At 39.5% G+C, this 19,111-nt stretch overlaps 1 protein-coding gene across 2 annotated transcripts in view; it reads right to left on the bottom strand.

The window, feature by feature from the left end:
• SCAMP1 (secretory carrier membrane protein 1) overlaps positions 1-17,863 on the bottom strand; it is a 41,353-nt gene extending 23,490 nt beyond the window's left edge. Inside the window, exons 1-2 of one of the 2 annotated variants that reach the window (XM_062513234.1) lie at positions 17,775-17,863; positions 5,310-5,387 (exon numbers count right to left, since the gene is read on the bottom strand). In XM_062513234.1, coding sequence (XP_062369218.1) covers positions 5,310-5,387; positions 17,775-17,831 — 135 coding nt within the window. In that variant the 5' untranslated portion in view covers positions 17,832-17,863. The remainder of the gene's footprint in view (positions 1-5,309; positions 5,388-17,774) is intronic. The other variant, XM_062513235.1, reaches the window with a different exon arrangement.
• Positions 17,864-19,111: the final 1,248 nt, after the last annotated feature.

Here is a 19,111-nt window from a genome sequence, read left to right as displayed (position 1 = left end):
TTTTAAACTCCGTTTCCTCAAAGTCTTCTGTCAAACTAAAATATTTATTTTTATAACCCTAATCAAAGTTGGGAAGAAAAAAGAATACCACAGCTACTTACAATGAAACAAACAGAAGTATTCAAATGCCTTGGAAAATCATTTTGCTCCCAAAATAATGCTCAACACAAAACCTTGCAAAACACAGCTGCAGTTAGGGATTTTCCTAGAAGTGAGAAGTACTGAGGTTGTATCAGTATACTCTCAAGCTCTAGCACTGTGCTCACAACCTGGGCTGCAGTCAAAGAAGCTTAACCAGAAGCAGTCCATGTCAGGGACGCAATTCTGCCCCTCCTCCCTGCTCTTGGGACACCCCAACTGGATTACTGCATCCAGCTCTGGGACACTCAGTCTAAGGAGAACATGGACACCGTGAGTTCAGAGGAAGGACACCAAGATGATCAGAGGAATGGGGGATCTCTCCTGTGCGGAGAGATTCTCTCTCTCTGTGAGAGAGTCAGAATTGTTCAGCCCACAGAAGAGAAAGCTCTGGGAAGATGTTATGGAACCTTCCAATACCTGAAAGACAGCTTGAGCTGGGTGCATCCTGAGAGAGACCCTAGAACAAAGACGTCCCTGGGTTCACACCTTCACAACCCATGAACTCATTCTCCACGTGCTCTTTATGTGCCCTGCAAATGCCTTTTGGTCCCATATGACTTTTGATGTGGGGCCTACTAGTTCTTTATAGAATTCTTTATATGTAGTTGTTTTTATCTGGACAGATTGCAGCTTCTTAATCTTTCCATTTGCACTTGTCTTAGATATTCCCTTCACAAAATTAAGTAACAGTTAAAGAACAGTTCAACTTCCCAAAGTGAAAGTTCACAGTTTGCAGCCTAAGGTTTCAGCAACAATCAGTTTACAAATAATCAGAATACAGTTTTAAAAAAGTCACCTAACTAAACTTGTTTTCAACAGCTGACTTGTTCAATAGGTGAAATTTATAGGAAATAGCCATTCAGAAGAAGTTTTCTCCTGAATTGATTTCCTCATGCGGTGAAGTTTATTTACTGGGGACAGGTTAAAACTTCCAGAAGAAGCCAGGAGTGGATGATAGGTTTGGTTTCTTACGTCTGTGTTTTTCTGTTGTGTTTATTTACAAGATGGAAGGATAAGGAGCTACCCAGGAATTTGCTGGACAAAAAAACAGTCCATTGAAATACACCTCTTGAAACAACAACAGAAAATCCAACTCCACTAATGATTTTTCCAATTTTTTAATGCAGCAACTTGAAATTGGCTGCTACATGCATTGTTATGTACAGGTACATGTGAGTATATAGGCATATACAGGTATATAGACCTATCTATATACACAGAGTGCTCAGAGAACTTCAAAATTTAAAACCAAGAAGAGATTAAAAGCTTTAACACAATTTCATTAAATGATGAAGCAGAAATACTAATTGCACAATTAATTTTCATTGCTGATCTTCAGAAGCATGACAAAAGATACAATGTAACCTCCCTGGTGACCCTTGGAGCTGGAGACAAAGCCACTGAAGATCAACTGAGGATATTTAATCTGACATTTACACCATTCCCTACTTTTTTCTTTTTGTCTAACGATCAAAAATAAGATTTTGAAATCTGATGAACATAAAGGAAAAACACAAACCCCTAATAAAACTCCTGATTCCTCATGTTAGATACTATGGTGGTGACACATACAACCTAAAATCTCCCACGACTTATTGCTCTTCTCCGTATGTTTTACATGTTACCTTGCTACCACTGAAGGTGAAGGATGAAAAAAAAAGTCAAGGCACAAAAATACCAGAAATAAGTAAACAGAATAAGGAATACTGAGAAAAAAGTAGGCTTTACTTTTTTTCCTCTGTCCCATCCTGTATTCAAAAAAGACTGGTAGGAAATGCCTCACTTGACAAAAGGAGCACAACTGAGATAATGTAACAAATACTAGTATTCAGTTTGAAATCACTTTCTCACAGAATAAACATCCATTGAAATCCTGTCTGGATTTGAAATGGAGAAATACTTTTGCACTCTAGCATACTTCATTAACCTCCATTTGGAGAGAATGGGGAAGAATCACCAGGCTGGAAGGAGACTACAAGGACCATCTAGTCTTTCTTAGCAAAAGCAGAGTCCAAACAAGATAGCCCTAGCACTCTGTTCAGCTCAATCTGAATGTCGCAGAATCCAACACTCCTTTGGGAGATCCGTCTAGGCAAGCTGTTGATCAGGTTGTTCTCATTGTGAAACATTTTCCTCTTGCTGACTGTCCTGAGCAGTAATTTTTACCCATCACCATTCATCTTCTGCATGTGACTTCTTGCAAAAATGGAATCTCCATCTTCTCCATAGCCACCTTTTAGAGGCTGGAGCATGGAATTCAGGTATTCCCTAAGACTTTATTTCTCAAACCTGAACAACGAGAGTTTCCGTAGTCATTCCTCACATGTCAGGCTTCCTAGGCTTTTGATTTCTTTGCGGCCCTTCTCTGGACCCTCTCCAGCCTCTCCACATCTTTATTGTACAGCAAGGATCAAAACTGAATGCTGTGTTAATTCTAGAGACTGCAAGATACCATCTTGCTACAACCACTACAAATCTGAAATTAACTCCCACCAAAACTACTTGGATGCTTTTGCTCTGAGCAGCACACAAAACACAGAGTGATTTCCATCCCTACCTAATGGCCATCAGACAGGGATACTGACAGACAACTCCGTATTTCCCCAAGCCTAAAAGAGCTTCTACCTCTGTTCATCCAGTCTATAAAGGCATTCACTTCCACTTCTCTTCCAATACTCCTGTTGAATGTATTTTTTTTTACACACATAGTATTCTCTTCTCTTGCATACAAAGCTATTAGGAAAAGAGAGGTGAGCACTTGGAACTGTGACTATTTCCTCAGGTACCCAGATACATTCCTTCAAATGAATATAACTACAGAACAAATACTCATATGTTCAGCATCCACAAGAGAGAGTGGAAGGGAAGTAACATGTAAAGGTTGATTATTAGTGCACTCTTAGCTTTATTTTTTCAGTCTTGCTTTTGTCAAGAAAACCTGTGGAAGTTCTCTACCTCTGTAGAAGTATTCATTCAGTGGACAATTTTCATTAATTGGTAAACATGCTGTAGATTATTAACTGAAACACAGTGCATTGTAGATCTCACCATTGACTTAGACTTCCTCCATCCTCCCAGCTTTTTGAGTGACACCTCTAATGAACAATTAGAATTTTTTATCCAAGCACATCTAACTGTTCAAAGCCTGTTCAAAGATGTTCAAAATTGTTCAAAGATAATCTGAGCCATATGCTTCTGTTCTCCTTTTTTCCCACAATGCTGCATGTTAAAATAGAAGTAATAAACAGAAGTATTTTTTATATATATAATATCTTTTATATATAAGTATTTCATATATACAATATCTTTTTATTACAGAAGTAATAAAAAGTCAGAGTAGCTCAAGGTTGTATTTTTTTAAAACAAGACCTACTTTCTTTATGACATATGGTCAATACAAAGCTATTTTGAATGTCTTCAAGCTTCATAAAACTAAATCTAACATAATTCCTGATATTGAGATCCAGGAGAAAAAAATTCTGGAGACTTCCTTAACACTGCTGCTAGCTGTAAATATTCTGTCTTAAACAGCTGATCCAAGGCATACCCAAAACCAAGCTTCCTCCACATAGAATTTTAAAACAGTATGAAATCTTACTGTTCCATTGCTATGAGAGTCTGCTCTCCTTGCCCCCACTATTTCCCACAATCTTGCTCAAATTATAACTAGTGACAGTTGTAATGGATCCATATGGTCATGAAGATTGCATTCAACTCTTAAGTAGGTTTTGGGAGAGACTGATAACAGTACCTAAGGGCTGATCTGACCAATGCACCCATCTAACCATAGTGATAATAAAGATTTGACTCAAGTCACATTTGGAAGAAACTAACTTCTGTAATTGGTATGCAAATATGACCATAAAACAATCACCTTACTTCATAAATAGTGCATAGCCCAGGGCCCCTTGAGCTCTCTCACACACCAACAGGCTGCACACCAGGACCTCCCCTTTAGTAGGAACACATCTCAGCATTACTCTTCAAGGCAGAGAAATTCCTTGTCACAACTGTTTTCAGTCATTGACACTAAACTTTGAAATCTTAGCTAAGTGACAGAAAGGATTGATTGTGCTCATGTAGTCCTTTAGACATATATCATTGACAAAACCTAGGACAAAGCCTGGATCCACACAAAACAAAACCCCCTTCAGAGAGGAGTCCAGAATGCAATGGAGCCCTTTCTGAACCTCATGACTAAACTGAAGGGCCTTCTTGACAGCTTTTTCTGACCATGTCCTTCAGGCAGTAACCAAATGTACCTCACTATCAAATCATGTTAAACCACTTTTACTACAAAACTTTGTATTTGCTATGCAACTTAGTTAAAATGCTGGTTTTTTATCAATTAACATAAGCTTCTTCTCTCTCATGAGTGAATTTTGTTGCTCAATCCATGGCATTGCAAATACTCAAATATGAATACTCCCTAACAGCACTTCCAGATTTGTCATATAAATAAGATTGCGTTTTAAAAATACAGTATTTAAATGCTTATAAATTATACTGACAGACAACAAGCAGCCACACATTTTGATAAGCTCGCACAAGATCTTCACTATCAAAAGCAGCTACTGAAAAATGTCTATGCATAGTATGTATTACAATCCTATTTCTTCTATTCCTCCCCACAGCGGAAAAGCACAAGGTATACTGAAAGCATATAAATTAGAGGTGTAAAACAACTGTTTCTTTGACATAATTTTTTTCTTTCACTACTGCACCATGATTCAAAGCCTGTGGACCATTATTTCAACATGATGTTTTCCTTATTCTGAACAGCTTTTTCATTAAGTGAAATAGAAATCAAAAGCAAAACCCTGGGTTAAGTGTGCCACACTCATAAGCTTAAGACAGTGCAGAAAACCACAAGGAAAGCTATCAGAGGTCTGTAAAAACAAGAAAAATAAGTTGGTAAAAACAGAGGAAAAACTCAGTTCTGTTTTGGCCCCCTTTCAGAGGGGCCAGTCTTCCTTAACAAATCAAAGCTATCTGAAATCAACCTTGCCAATGCATCCTTCCAATACTTAATGGAACTATCTATTCTTACACATCTTCCACTACCTGTAGCTAACCCATTATACATTCCACAGTATCAGTCACAATTCTGAAGATAAAACCTCTCAAATCAAAGATTAACAGCATGGTTAAGAAATAAACATGCTTACTGTTCTTGAATCAGAGAACGGATTGTACTCATCAAGCCCTGGAGGAACATTTCTTGTCACTTGTGTAACAGAAGGATCCTAGAAAAGGAAATAGTTGTATAAATCTGTGCACATGCATATAATAAAAATACACCCATATCATTATATCAAAGTCACATTTTCTTTCAAAGTAGAAAAGGTTTGTTTCCACTAAAGAAATCTGTAAACATCCACCTCTTTATCTCCAAACTAACATAATTTCATTCTGATCTTCTTATAAACCTAGATTAACACAGTATAACTGAAACCCCATCTGTCATACATTTGATGTGTAAGGAAAAAAACCCTCTATCCTGGATGTTTACCAGGCAGAAGAGAAGACGTTTCTGTAACCCTTGGACTTCTCTACCCAGAAGCATATACAACTCCATCAAGAACAGAGAAAGTATTTCATAAAAACGAAGCTGAAGAAATAATGCCCATAATGCCAAAAGCATTTCTGGTTAAGTTTCTATCTGAAACAGTAAAATTACAGGAAAAAGTTTCATTTTTTTTCTACTTCAATTAATTATACAGCAAGACTGTTCGAGATTTAGCTTGAGAAAACGATTTCAGAAATGAAACATTTCTCTGTACTGCAGACAGGCAGGCTTTGTTCTGCAGAAAAGCAGAAGTGCCCACCACAATGGACTACACCAACTCAGTCTGAAAACCCTGTACTTATTCCACGTGATGCCTGGTTCTACCACATTGTTTCTGTGCCTGAAAGTTTTTGCATTTTCAGAATAATGGATAAAAGGCAGGCTTTCTTGAAAATTAGTACATCTATTTATTCAATACTGTTAGTTACATTTATATTTACATAAATATACAAATGTACAATATTCTGTATGTACACCAAACACAAAAAACAGCTATATATATACTATTTACTTATTTTATAACTATTATGTTTAGATGTAGATATTTTTTCATTTTCAACAGTCTAGTTCAACATTAGAAAGCAAACTGAAGTTGATAAAGACTGAGAAGAAAACAAATATATATTCATATATTTACATTCGTATTCCTTTTAAAGACAGATATATCTAAGACCTTTACCTGTGACACAAACAATAACAAGAAGGGCTTCTACAGGTATGTTAAGCAGAAAAGGAAGAAGTTCACCCCAACAATGCAGGTGGTAACAATGGGAAACTGATAACAATGAAGCAAGTTTGAGGTACTCAACATTTTTGCCTTAGTCTTCACAGGCAGCCTCTTTTCCCACACCTCTGAAGTGGATGGATGACAGAAGAACTGGGAGAACAAAGTACTACCCACTGTAAGAGAAAATAAGGTTCATGACCTGGGGAACTGGAATTTACTAAAGTCTGTTGGACCTGACAAGATTCATCCCAGAATCCTAAGGGAATTGGCTGATGTAGCTGCCAAGCCACTCTCCATGACATTTGAAAAGTCACAGCACACAGGGCAAGTCCCAGGTGACTGGAAAAGGGGAAACATGTTGGCCATCTTTAAGAAGGGTAGAAAGGAGGACCCTGGGAACTACTGACCTGTCAGCCTCACTTCTGTGCCTGGGAAGATGATGGAACAGATCCTCCTGGAGACTGTGCTAAGGCACATGGAGGACAGGCACGTGACTGAGGACATCAGTGACAAGTGTCCCTCAAGGATCTGTACTGGGACCAGAGTTATTTAATATCTTCATTAATGACATAGTCAGATTGAGTGCATTCCCAGCAGATCTGCAAATGACCCCAAGCTGAGTGGTGCAGTTGACATAGCTGAAGGATGGCATGCTGTCCAGAGGGTTCTGGAAAAGCTCTAAGAGAGGAGCCTGTGGGAATCTCTTGAGGTTTAACAAGACCAAGTACAAGGTGCTGCACCTGGGTCAGAGCAACCCTGGTACCAACACAGGCTGGGGATGGACAGATCAGAGCAGCCCTGCCCAGAAGGACTTGGGGGTGCTGGTGGGTGAGAGGCTGGACATGACCCAGCCATGGGCACTCCCAGCCCAGAGAGCCAAAGGTGTGCTGGGCTGCATCCAGAGCAGTGTGGGCAGCAGGGCAGGGAGGGGATTCTGCCCCTCTGCTCTGCTCTGCTCTGCTGAGACCCCACCTGCAGTGCTGCACCCAGCTCTGGGGTCCCAGCACAGCAAGGACATGGACCTGCTGGAGGGAGTCCAGAGGAGGGCACCAAGATGATCCAAGAATTGGAGCACCTCTCCTATGAAGATGGGCTGAGAGAAGTAGGGTTTTTCAGCTTGGAAAAGAGGTTTAAGGGTGACCTAACTGTGGCCTTCCAGTACCTGGAAGAAAGATGGAAGGGAACCTAGCAGAAACACGGAGAGAGACTTTTTACAAGAAGATATAGTGACAGGAATAGGGGCATGGATTCAATCAAAAAGAGTTTTGATTAGGTATTGCAAAGGAATTCTTTACTGTGAGGGTGGTGAGGCACTGGAATAGGTTGCCCAAAGTAGTTGTGGATGCCCCACCCCTGGAAGTGCTCGAGGCCAGGCTGGATGGAGCTCTGGGCAACCTGGTCTAGTGGAAGGTGTCTCTGCCTTTGGCTGGAGGCATGAAACCAGATGATCTTTAAGGTCCCATCCAACCCAAGCTGTTCTCTGATTCTATTACATAAATGTAATTTTTTTAAAGAAGTAGAGTAAGAGACTTGATCTACACTTAAGCAAATACAGAAATTATTAAGCTAAATAAAATAAAAACCAAATTTAAATGCAGAATCTGCTTTCTTAGAATCAGCATCTATTATGGCCTTAGCTTAGTCATGCTAGCTGGAACTTTATCTGCAGATCCAGGAAGAGAACTTCCTTAATGGCAACAGTCAACTTATTTACAACTAGAAAAAAAAAAACCAAAACAGGGCAGAACACCTAGCAGTTCTAAAATCCTAAGGGACAGAGAAAATGAGAACAAGTCTGTTTTTTTTCCAATTACAAGTTATACTCTTGAAACTGTTCATATGAGGTAATTGTAAAAGTTCACTACAAAAAAGCTTAAGAAAAATAACTACCTCAAAAATTAAAAAACTATATGTTATATATTTTAAACAAATTCATGTACATAAGCTCTGGTCACAAACCACTTTTCCTTAAAGCATACAGTTAACTGCAAAGCATTATTTCAATGGTCACTGAATAAGAATCACCCTTTCTGAAGATGCATACAAAACAATGTTAAATACAATTCAACATCAGCTTTCTTATATTTGACTCATCTTTAATTTGTTATTTCAAAATAACCATACTGATAAGTCTCCCTCACAAACCTGCCAGTTACCACGTTACTCAAATACATTGTGACAACTAAAATATCATAGACCGGCAAACTAATTAAGTGTTACCACCTTCTTTGCTAAAATGGCTATCACAAAATACTGTGCAGATGAACAACAAAAAAGAGGGAAAACATGGTGGGGAGGAGTATGTTTCTTGTCAAAATTCAACCAGAAATTACTTGAAATGTTGATTAGAAAAGTACATTAAAAATATGGGAATAATTAAATATAACATGTGAATTTCACATTACTTTACTAGACTCATCAGTAAAAGATCAAAAAATATGAAGTTGAAACAAAGTTAGTATAAATAAGCCAATTTCATAATTCAATCTACAGAATAGTATAAAGTTGTATATATCTGAAAGCTTTTATCTTATTGTGGTATGTCTACCGTAGCCAGCAGCAAAGCCCCCAGATTAGTTGCTCACTTACTGCTTTCTGCAGTGGGATATGGGACAGAACCAAAAAGAAAAAGTAAAACTTATGGTTATTATGAAAAAAGACAGTTTAAAGGTCAGATTGGAAATGTGAAGGTAGAGGGAAACAAAAAAAAAAAAAGGCAACAAAACCACCCAAGTCATGCCAAAAAAATTCCTCACTACCTCCCACCAGCACATGCCCATTCAGCTTCTGAGCAATGGTTGTCTGGAACAGCTCCCCCACTACTGTCAGCGGTGCTGCCAACATGATCTTACGCAGCACACAACATCCCTCTGGTCAGCTCGGGTCAGTGGTCCTGCCTGTGTCCCCTCCCAGCTTCTTGCCAAAGTCTATTCCCTGAGGAGAAGCAAGAGTGTGAAACAAAGGTGATCTTGGTGCTGTGCAATCACTGCAGAGCAACTTGCAAGTACATCAGTGCTTTCCCATCACTGTTTTGAAACTGAAACACAGCACACCAGGGACTGCTATGAAAAAAATTAACTCCATCCTAGTCAGAGCCAGCACACTTATTCCAGTCTTTACATGTTAATGCCAATTAGCAGAGCAAAAACGCTTTGTCCATGCTTTCAGTATGACACACATTTCAAAAACGCTCTCATGTAATTCCCTCTTCCACAGAAAAATGTTCAAGTATAGACACATGTACAACTTGTGGTCGCTAACCATGAGCCACACAGTGAAAACAGCAGGTCTAATTACTACTACTTGATTAGCGCTTAGGATTTTAGGTAGAATCAGCTGCTTAAAAAGTGTATTTCAACACTGAACTTGTGTTTGAAGAGTGCACTGCTAACCAAATAACTCAGCCCAGTTGTGCTTGCAAATCATAAATTCAATTATTTGAATAACTACAATATCAGACTCATGAGACACACACTGAACAGCAGCCATTTCCAAAAAGCATGAAACAGCGGTCGAGTCAAATTCAGAAGATCAACCTATATTCAGAAAGACACCATACAAACAAAAATAAATATCTGATGAAAGAAAGCGTTTTGTCTCTAAGTGTTTTAGTGAAGACCAGGACCAAAAACTCCTTAGATCTCTGTGTACATCTACTGTGACATTCCAACACTAACAAATGAAAGAGAACATATGCTGAGACAACTGGGTGTACTAGAGCAACAGTCTTAGCACTCAAAAATAAGTTAAATGCTTAAATACAAGCAGTGATTAGAGCAAGAAGCCCTTTATCAGAAATCCATTCCCATTTTGAATTAACAATTGCTACACCTCTGCCAAATATTGCTACTGTTTGCTAAAGTAGCAGCAGCTCTAAAAAAAACCTGAGTGACCCAGAGGACATTCAATAATAGCTCTATTCAAGTAAAGTTTCAGTACCTGGTAAAGGAAGAAAATTACAATTGTACTGAAATACACAAATTGAATTCCACCACTGCAAGTAGCATTCAAATTCTGCATTCAGAAAATTCTGCATTCAGAAAACTTGAATTACACAGTCTGGACTTCAACAGAAATTTGTGACACAGAAAAACTCAAGGAAAAGTAAATCATCACAGGAAAAGCAGAATGTCAGGGCTGAAGGAGGCAAGTACCAGCCTGGAAATTTGTATCTCTCCTATAACTCATTCACGGCTAGAACCATCCTCAGCTCTTCACAGTCAGGGTGCCCAGGTGCAGGTGCTCTTCTAATTGTTCTGAACAGCTATAGTGCAACAAATTACTGATACCAACAGGAGCTACACGTTATATTTCAAAACACTACTTATAATATTCCTGAAGAGATTAGACCTTACATCCCACAAAACACAAAGGACTGTTTTGAATCATTTACCTTACATTCACTGCATTTCATTTTAAAAATGGAGCAAATGCCAACTCTTCCAAACACTGTGATGAAAACTGTGAAGCACTCATACTCACTGCTGCAGAGTGAAAAAAACCCATTGAATTTAGAAGTTGTTCAGGCTTTGAATAATACAAACAATAAATGCTGTGAAGGATGACATACTCAGAAGAAGTGGCATTTAAATTAATGCTATCTAATTTCTATGTTGGATAACACGCATATTCTACTGGTTAAAAACAGTAAGAACTAATATTCCACAGGAATAAGTGAATCTATACTGTAATAATTTATTTTCCATACCTCATATTCCACCCAGCCTTATCTCTCCCAAACTCCTGCCAGTTAAAATCCAGAGCTTCTGATCTTTTAGTTTAACTATTAGTCATACAATCACAGAACAGAATTAAAACCAGACTATTTTTCATATCCAGCTATTAGCACATTTAAGTCACAGTCATTTCAGATGACATTTTCAAGATCTGAATTAGTTTAGGAGACTGAATTTCAAGAAAGTAGCACAACATAATTTAGCAATTTTCCATCTAAATCTTTCATTTTACCTGTTTCTTTCAGTCCCTGTCCTGCATTTTCTCAAAAGGAAGTATTAACACACTTTTTAAAATCCCAATAAGACAGGTACAAGCAGCGACCTATTTTTTATGCCAAGAATGAAAAAGTCAGAAAAAATACTCCAACTAACAGTAATACAAACTGACAGAACAAACACAGAACAAAACAACATATTTATATTTCATACTGGCAAGAGCACCTATAGAACTATTAAAAACATCTTCTGTGTCAAGCTAAGAAATTATGCTCACATCACTCAGATATACATAAAATTAACTGAATACCCAGTTACCACACAGGGTGTACAAACACAATTAACTACAAATGAGAATGTTTAAAACAGCATAATAATCCATTCTACATGAGCTTTTACAGCTTTTTAAAGGGAATAGACCTCTGCTGTCTAGGAGACCAAAACTATTCATCAGCTACCAGTTTCACAAACACAGAAAACACTACCAAATTACAAACTGAAGAAGTAAATACATCTGTAACAATGCTTAGTATTGCAGTTCAATGGATTTGGGTCCAGGATTGTTCCACCACCAGTAAAATACATCTATAAAATCCATAACATAGTAATAATCTGAAAAACACCATCAGCTAAGATTACATTGTTAGGTGTGATTTTGATTTAAGTGAAGGGAGTACAGTGAACTAGGAATCAGCCCCTCCAAACTGTCATTCATGTTGCTGAAAAAAACTTTTCATTTTGAGGGATACCTATTCCTCTACCAAAAAGACAAAAGCATTTTCTGCAAAGAACATTTTTTCAGTTTAGTCCCAAAGACCAGCAGGGAAATAAAAGCACTATTTCACTGCAGAGGCCAGGATATGGGGTTTATAAACAGTAAACACTGATTAGGATAGAGACCATAATGCTTTTACAACACATCAGCAATTAAAAACAATTTCAAATAAAAATCATTTAAGCTACACAGAACCAAAATATAATTGGAAAGTAAGATTTAAGAAAGAATTCATCCTGAAGTTTTGTGGATTTTGATTTTAGGGGTGGGAAGAGGTTATAGTAACATAACAGTTGTACTTCCTCCTCTCTGTGAAGTACTCCTAAGATAACATCACTGGGTCAGAAAATTAAGCAAAAATGCAATACAAAATGCCTGAAACTGTTGGTCTGACTGTTTTGATTTCTTAACAAAAGAAAAAATTAGCCATCACACTTTTCATAAACAGGTCCTGGAGCATTTCTCAACCCCAAAGAACCACCAGAGTAAGGGTCTGAATGTTGAATGAACATTTGTTAAAAAATTCTGGACTTAAAGTAATAAAAAAAAAAAATCATAGTAATAGCCAAGAAATAATAATAAAAAATAATAAAAATACCCAGGCATCCATTTAAGCTCTTTTATAATTCCCAGTTTTTCAAGTTTAACGGATCGATCACTTATCAGCCATTTTCTCATCCCACTCTTGAAACGATGTTCAAATAGCTTTCTTTCCCACTCTGCCTGAACACAATTATTAAATAGGATATTGCAAAAGTAGCCCACTGGGTTATCTTATACTTGTCCTTTGAATGCCGCCTATTTTATGTCACACTCATCACATGAAAGCAGAGCTGCAAAGGGTTCTGAGCAACTGAGTGAGGCAAGGTCCCCACCTCTGAAACTTAAAAGAACTTCAGAAGCTGGCAAGGCCAAATTTGTCCTGAAGTTTGCAGGAGTTTACTCATCTTGCAATGGAGTACTAGATGCCTAACAAACTATCACCTCAATCTCACAGCTATTCTCAAATCATTCTCCTTTCCCAGCTCTGATATGTGTATGTTCCTCTTTGTAGCATTAAAAAATCTCAGTATACAGCAAGTCTCCATATACAGTGCAATAGTAACACTAGGCAATATGTGCTAACGCTTCAGTGAAAATCTAGAGGGAAAAACACAGCTATGAGATACTGGAGAACTATCAAAATGCTTCATATTTTTAACAGATTACAGCACAGTTACAGCACTCATGAAGTGTACTCTTGAAAGCCAATTTCCATGCAGGACAGCTAAAGGACAATCAACTACCACAATGCTCAGCATTAAATTATGCAAGATTTAGGGGTATTCATAATTTTTGAAGACATGAAGGGAAACCAGATAGTAGAAGTCAGAAAAAAATACCTATATTTTATGTCCTTTACTAACTTTAAGACAGACAACTTAAATCAGTATATTTTATAGTCAGTATTTTACAGATACAGGAATTAAGACTCAGTTATGCATACAGGCATGCAACAAAACTGCTTCATCCTAAAGCTGCACAAACATCTTATGTAATAAGGGCCCTAATTCTTAAAAAAAAAGTCAGGATTTTTCTTCCTTCCTCTAAGTTTCTATCACTTTAGCTTCACTTCAGCATCCACAGTACAAACTGTAGAGATTCTGCTGCCATAGAAGGTAGCAGTCATTTGCACAACAGCTTTCAGTATCAAACCTCCAGGTTGTATTTCCCACCAAACCAGACAGAAGATTAATTTGTGCTCATGTGAGTCAAGATTAAGTGTAATATCCAATTTATAACTGGAATTACATCTGTACTTAGCTCTAGTGACTCAAGTAATCCACTGACCTCAGTGGGAGCAATTCAGTGCCATTTTTGGGTATCACAGAGTATCTCAGCTATCCAAACAAGAATGTCAGCCATGACAGTACTACATAAGATCTGTGTCTTTTTGGAGCAACAACTCAAAGATAACCACAGCTTGGATCCCTACTCCCACTCAAAGAAACAACTCAAATATTTAACATTACATGCATTTGAGGTCTGCTCTGATTGTACCCTCTCACACTAAATCTGATCAAGAAAAATATTCCTATCACATCGGGATTTGGCTTTTCCCTGAAAAGGAAACCATTCCCATTTGAACAGAAATGTATCTTAGTTTTCAGGCCTATCATAATTTCTATGGTGTCAAAAACATGCACCTGCTCAGATAAAGTGACCCAATAGAATTTATTGCACAACTCAGTCTTTATAGTTCTCATTCTACAGACACCAAAAAAATTACTGTTTCATGTGTATGGATAATTAAGAGTTTCCAAACCTTTTTCCATCTGTCAGCCAAGAGCCAAAGGCCTATGAAATTCACTGCTCTACTTAAAAAACTTTCTATGAGTAGTAGGCCTGTTCACTTATAAAAGAAAAAAAAAACTTAAACCAAGAACACAGAACCAGCAATTTTTATTGTAAATGAACTGCTGATTGTTTCAGAGTAAATTATACTTACACAGAATTTTGAGACTGCTATTGCAGAACCTTTGTAACTGTATCAGGTCACAAGACAGAAAATTACAACTATCACCTATCCTACCACATTAAAAAAAAACCAAAAAAACAAAAATACAAAAACACAAGGAGACAGTTACATTAGAAATCTGCTTTTGTTTTGTCATACAAAATTTATTTCATGCTACTTTACCCTACTTAAGATAGACAGTCAGGACCTCGAGGATTCCCAAACTCCTCTTAAATGGTGAGACCCCCAGGCCTTACTAATCTTTACACCTTACCTGGCCATCAGAGGGTTTACTTACACTGGACACGATCCTGACCCTTGCTTCACTTTCTAACTTGGGCTCAGACCTGTCTCATCTCTACAGATTTGCCTAGCACTGAATGCAGTTACCATCACCACATCTGCTCTGTTCACCCTCTTTGGGTGCTGTGGGACTGCAGCTTTTTAAAGTGAGAACTTTACAAAGTGTGAATTCACACTCACAAGCTAAGACTAGTGTTTCTTAGTAAACAAAATTAATAGATTTCATTATTAGCCTCTTTCCAATCATGACACCTGAGGTTACACTACCTGTGTCCTCCTTCACACTCGCTGATATATCATATTATAAAAGGATTCTCACATCTTCATTTGTATGGTACGTGGATGAATTTTCTTCTGCACAACTTTAATGATATCAAAAGCTTGTAAATTTTAGCATTTCACTTATCTGTTTGTTTCAATATACCCTCTGTCTTTCAAAAAAGTCCATCTTTTGACTTTCTTGGTACACAATTCAGAGGACATTTATTTAGGAAGGAAAACTGACTTCAAAAGCATATCCATGACTCTGGATTCAGATCCAGGTCGTTGCTTTTTTTAAAGAAACAAAGAATTAAAAAAAAAATGCAAAGGTTAGGCAGCCACCTGTCTCCAAATCCACAGCACTTCATGATCAGATGAGTTAACCTAATTTCTGTTTTGCCAGCAGACAATTTACTTTTAGACTTCCAAAAGTACTAACTACCCAAAATACTGAGCACTAGATGTTTATGCTTTACCTTTATCTTTCCAGAGAACACTTTTATTTGATTCAACATCAAGCAAGAATCTCTGCTCTAATCTTTTTTCTAAAAGGCATAAGAACAGTCACAGGAAACTTCCCATGTAGATCACAGACAGCTAGTAAAACCAAAATGTTTTAGAAAAAATAGCATCTATCTTTAGACCTTGGCAACAACTCTTCCACCTGATGCCTCACCACCCCTTCCCTGCCACACTACTTTGTGATTTCATGTGAGCTTAGGAAGCAGCTTGAAAAGCAAAGAAAACAACTAATCAGATCATAAATAAATTTACCAAGCAAAGACAAAAATATGAGTAACATTAGGATACAAGGTTTAGACAATATGACTTAGGCTGTCAGGGTCCCTCTGGAAGGATCAGTCCTATGCATAAAGTATTTTAAAACACATAGACTAAACTTAAATACACCCATGCATTACTACCCACTAATTTCAAAGCTGTTCTGCCAAGAAGATGGCCATCAAGTTTTAGTTTATGTATGAGGCCTTCTGCCCCTTCAAGTTAAATGCATGGGTAAGTAAAGGTATGCAATATTACCTTTTACGGCCAGTAGAATGTGATGGAAGTTAGCAAAGATTGAAGGAAGGAAAAAAAAAAAAGGAAAAATTAAGAGCATTCCTAAGCCATCTTCTGCAAATGAAGAAATTCAAAGAAAAAATTCAAGTTACAGAGAAGCTATTACAGAGTCCTTTTATCATGATGCACTGCAGATGAGAAACAGAGCATGGATTCTGCCCAACAGTTACAACAGAAGTCTTTTCCCTAAAGAGAAACTGGAATAAGCTTTGGCACTTTGAGCAGTATTTTCAAACTGGAAGTTTAATTCAGATGTGTGCCTGGTTTAGGTCTCACAACACTACACAGTGCTCATCAGTTACAGAGCCTGATGAGCACTGCAGAGGCAAACAGGAGGAAAGGCACCATGAATAGTGAATGACACCTTTTCACAAAAAGAACAGTGCTTACTGACATTGGTACCAACCCAAACTATTGTTGGCAGCAGACCCAACACCAAGACTTGTGTTCACCTGGAAGGTCATTGCACTGCATACAACAAGTGAAAACAGATCTTAGCCTAAGGAATTCTAGCCTAATGAGTACTATTGCCTATGTTTTATGACCATAAAAACCAAACTAATGATTCAGACCGACTTTAATGAGCAAGTGTTAGGGCACTTGTGGACAGAAATATGCCTGGCCTGAAATGTGACAGCTCGATTTTTAAAAAGCTTAATTCTTCCAGCTAACATTCTAAACTCGCTGCCATATACTATCTGTGTGCTTTGAAGTGCCTGCAAGAAGTTCAGTATTATTACCAAAGTAGGTAACTTCAGAAGTTAATTTAACTGAATTCAAATAACAAAGAAAAAAACCGGGAGGGGAAGCACCTAGGAAGGTCAGTTCATTTTGACAGCTGAAGCCACTGAGTGAAGAAAGAATTCGGAGCTCTGTGACAAGTCAGCAGAGCAAAATCTAAAAGCTTTATAGTACATTACAGCACAGGAGTTTGAGATGCAGCATAAAACTCATTCCCAGTCATTGGTAACCTGATTACTTCAGACATAAGGGAACCAGTAATCTTGAAAGGGTGGGAAAAGGTTAGAGAAGAAGAGGGTAAAATCACTAATTCATTAAGTTTAACTATTTGGCTCAACCAAAACGAAAGGAAAAAAGAGTGTAATAGCGTTACCCCTAGCAGAAAGCTAGCGTCAAAATTAAATTTAAAAAAAAGAAACTTTTTTTTTTTCCATTGAAATAACCCATCTGAAACACGACTGGTGCTATTTTAGCTAGAGAAGAAAACACGGAACCCTGAAGTTGTGAACTGCTGCTTATCCTCCCCCTTTCCCCCGCCCGCACTCCGGGCCTCCGTAGCCCGCTGAGGGCAGAGACCCCGGCCCGCAGCTCCCACGGAGCCCTTCCCTCTTTCCTTCCTTTTTCCCTTCCCCCTTTTTTCCTTCCTTCCTTCCTTCCTTGCATGCTTCCTCTCGCGGGAAGCCCGAGGCTCGGCGCAGTCCGACACCGAGGAAACCATACGGCCCCCTCACCTTGAAGGGGTTGTTGAGGTCCGGGTCGGCGAAGGGATTGCTGTCGAAATCCGACATGGCGGGGGCAGGCGGGCGCTGCGGTGCCCGGGCGGCGGCTCTGGCCCTGCAGCGGCGCCCCGACAATGACCGGCGCAGGTGTGGCCCCCGCAGGTGTTGCCCCCCCCAGGTGTGCCCCCCCAGGTGTGGCCCCCGCCGCTGTCACAGCCCCGCGGCCCGGGCCGAGCCCGCCCAGCCGCACCGACCAGCCACGGACCGCCCAAAATGGCCGCCCCGGAAGTGAAGTTACGGGTGGGATGGCCCCGGGAGGAAGAAAGGGATGAAGGCGGAACGAGTGCTCCTGGGGCGGGCTGGCGGGAAGTTCACGTCCGGGCCGGGCCGTGCCGTGCCGTGCCGCGCCGCTCCCGGGGAGTGGGCAGGGTGGGGCGTGAGGGAAGAGCCGGTTCCCGCGCCGGCTGAGGGCCGGACATAAGTTGTTGGTCGGGAGGGTCTGCATTGGGGGCTGGCCTCGTATTCGCGGGTGTTGGAGTGGGGCACTGGGGATTGTGTCCCGCGCCTCCGGTAGTTAGCACTGGCTGGGAGCCGAGGGGGAAGGAGGCCCGGGGCTCCCCGAAGGAGGCGGGTAGCTGGGCCGGCGGGCGGGCAGGGGTGGCCCGGCCCCAGCGGAGCCCGTGCGGGCCCCCCGACCCTCCGCTCCCGCACTCCTCAGGGCGGGTTATGGACAGCCGGTTTGGCTTGGGGAGTGAAGTGAACGTGCGAAGGTAGTCGGAAAGCCTTCCTTGGTAAAGCACGAATTTACTCTTTTGTTGCCGCTTCCTTTCGGCATAGTAAATAGTTCTTCGAGGGTGTGGTTAATCAGGTGACTTGTGCTGAGGTTCTACAAGAACGGTAGGTCAGGGACGGCTTTGAACCACGGTCGCCAAATCCCGCTTCCGTCCAAGGAAGCATTTAAAAGGCCTCTTGGAAGTATTCAAGCATTTCCAGCAGTTCAAAAGACTTTTTAAATACTTCCTCAGAAATGCTGACAATGCCGTTTGAACAGCCTGGTCCAGAAAATGCAAATAAATGCAAAGGAGCACCATTGGTTCAGAGCTATGGTTGAAACATGAAATCAGTGCTACCAGAACAGTCTGTATTGACAGAACACTTGCAAAACAAGCAAATCCTGAATTTCTTTACATGGTTTCTAAGGTATTTGAACTTTGATTTAAATCCAAATGAATAAAAAGGAGATTTGAGACAGGTCAGATAAAATGAAATTGTTATGATAGTAAACCTGTTATTTTTTGCTATTCCAATGTGTATATTTTTTTCCCCGTGTAATTTAGACTGTGAGGCAC

The sequence above is a fragment of the Cinclus cinclus genome, chromosome Z, assembly GCF_963662255.1.
Source record: "Cinclus cinclus chromosome Z, bCinCin1.1, whole genome shotgun sequence".
Taxonomy (NCBI): domain Eukaryota; kingdom Metazoa; phylum Chordata; class Aves; order Passeriformes; family Cinclidae; genus Cinclus; species Cinclus cinclus.
The sequence above is the reverse complement of the archived record's forward strand: the minus strand, read 5'-3'. Positions and strand labels throughout refer to the sequence as shown.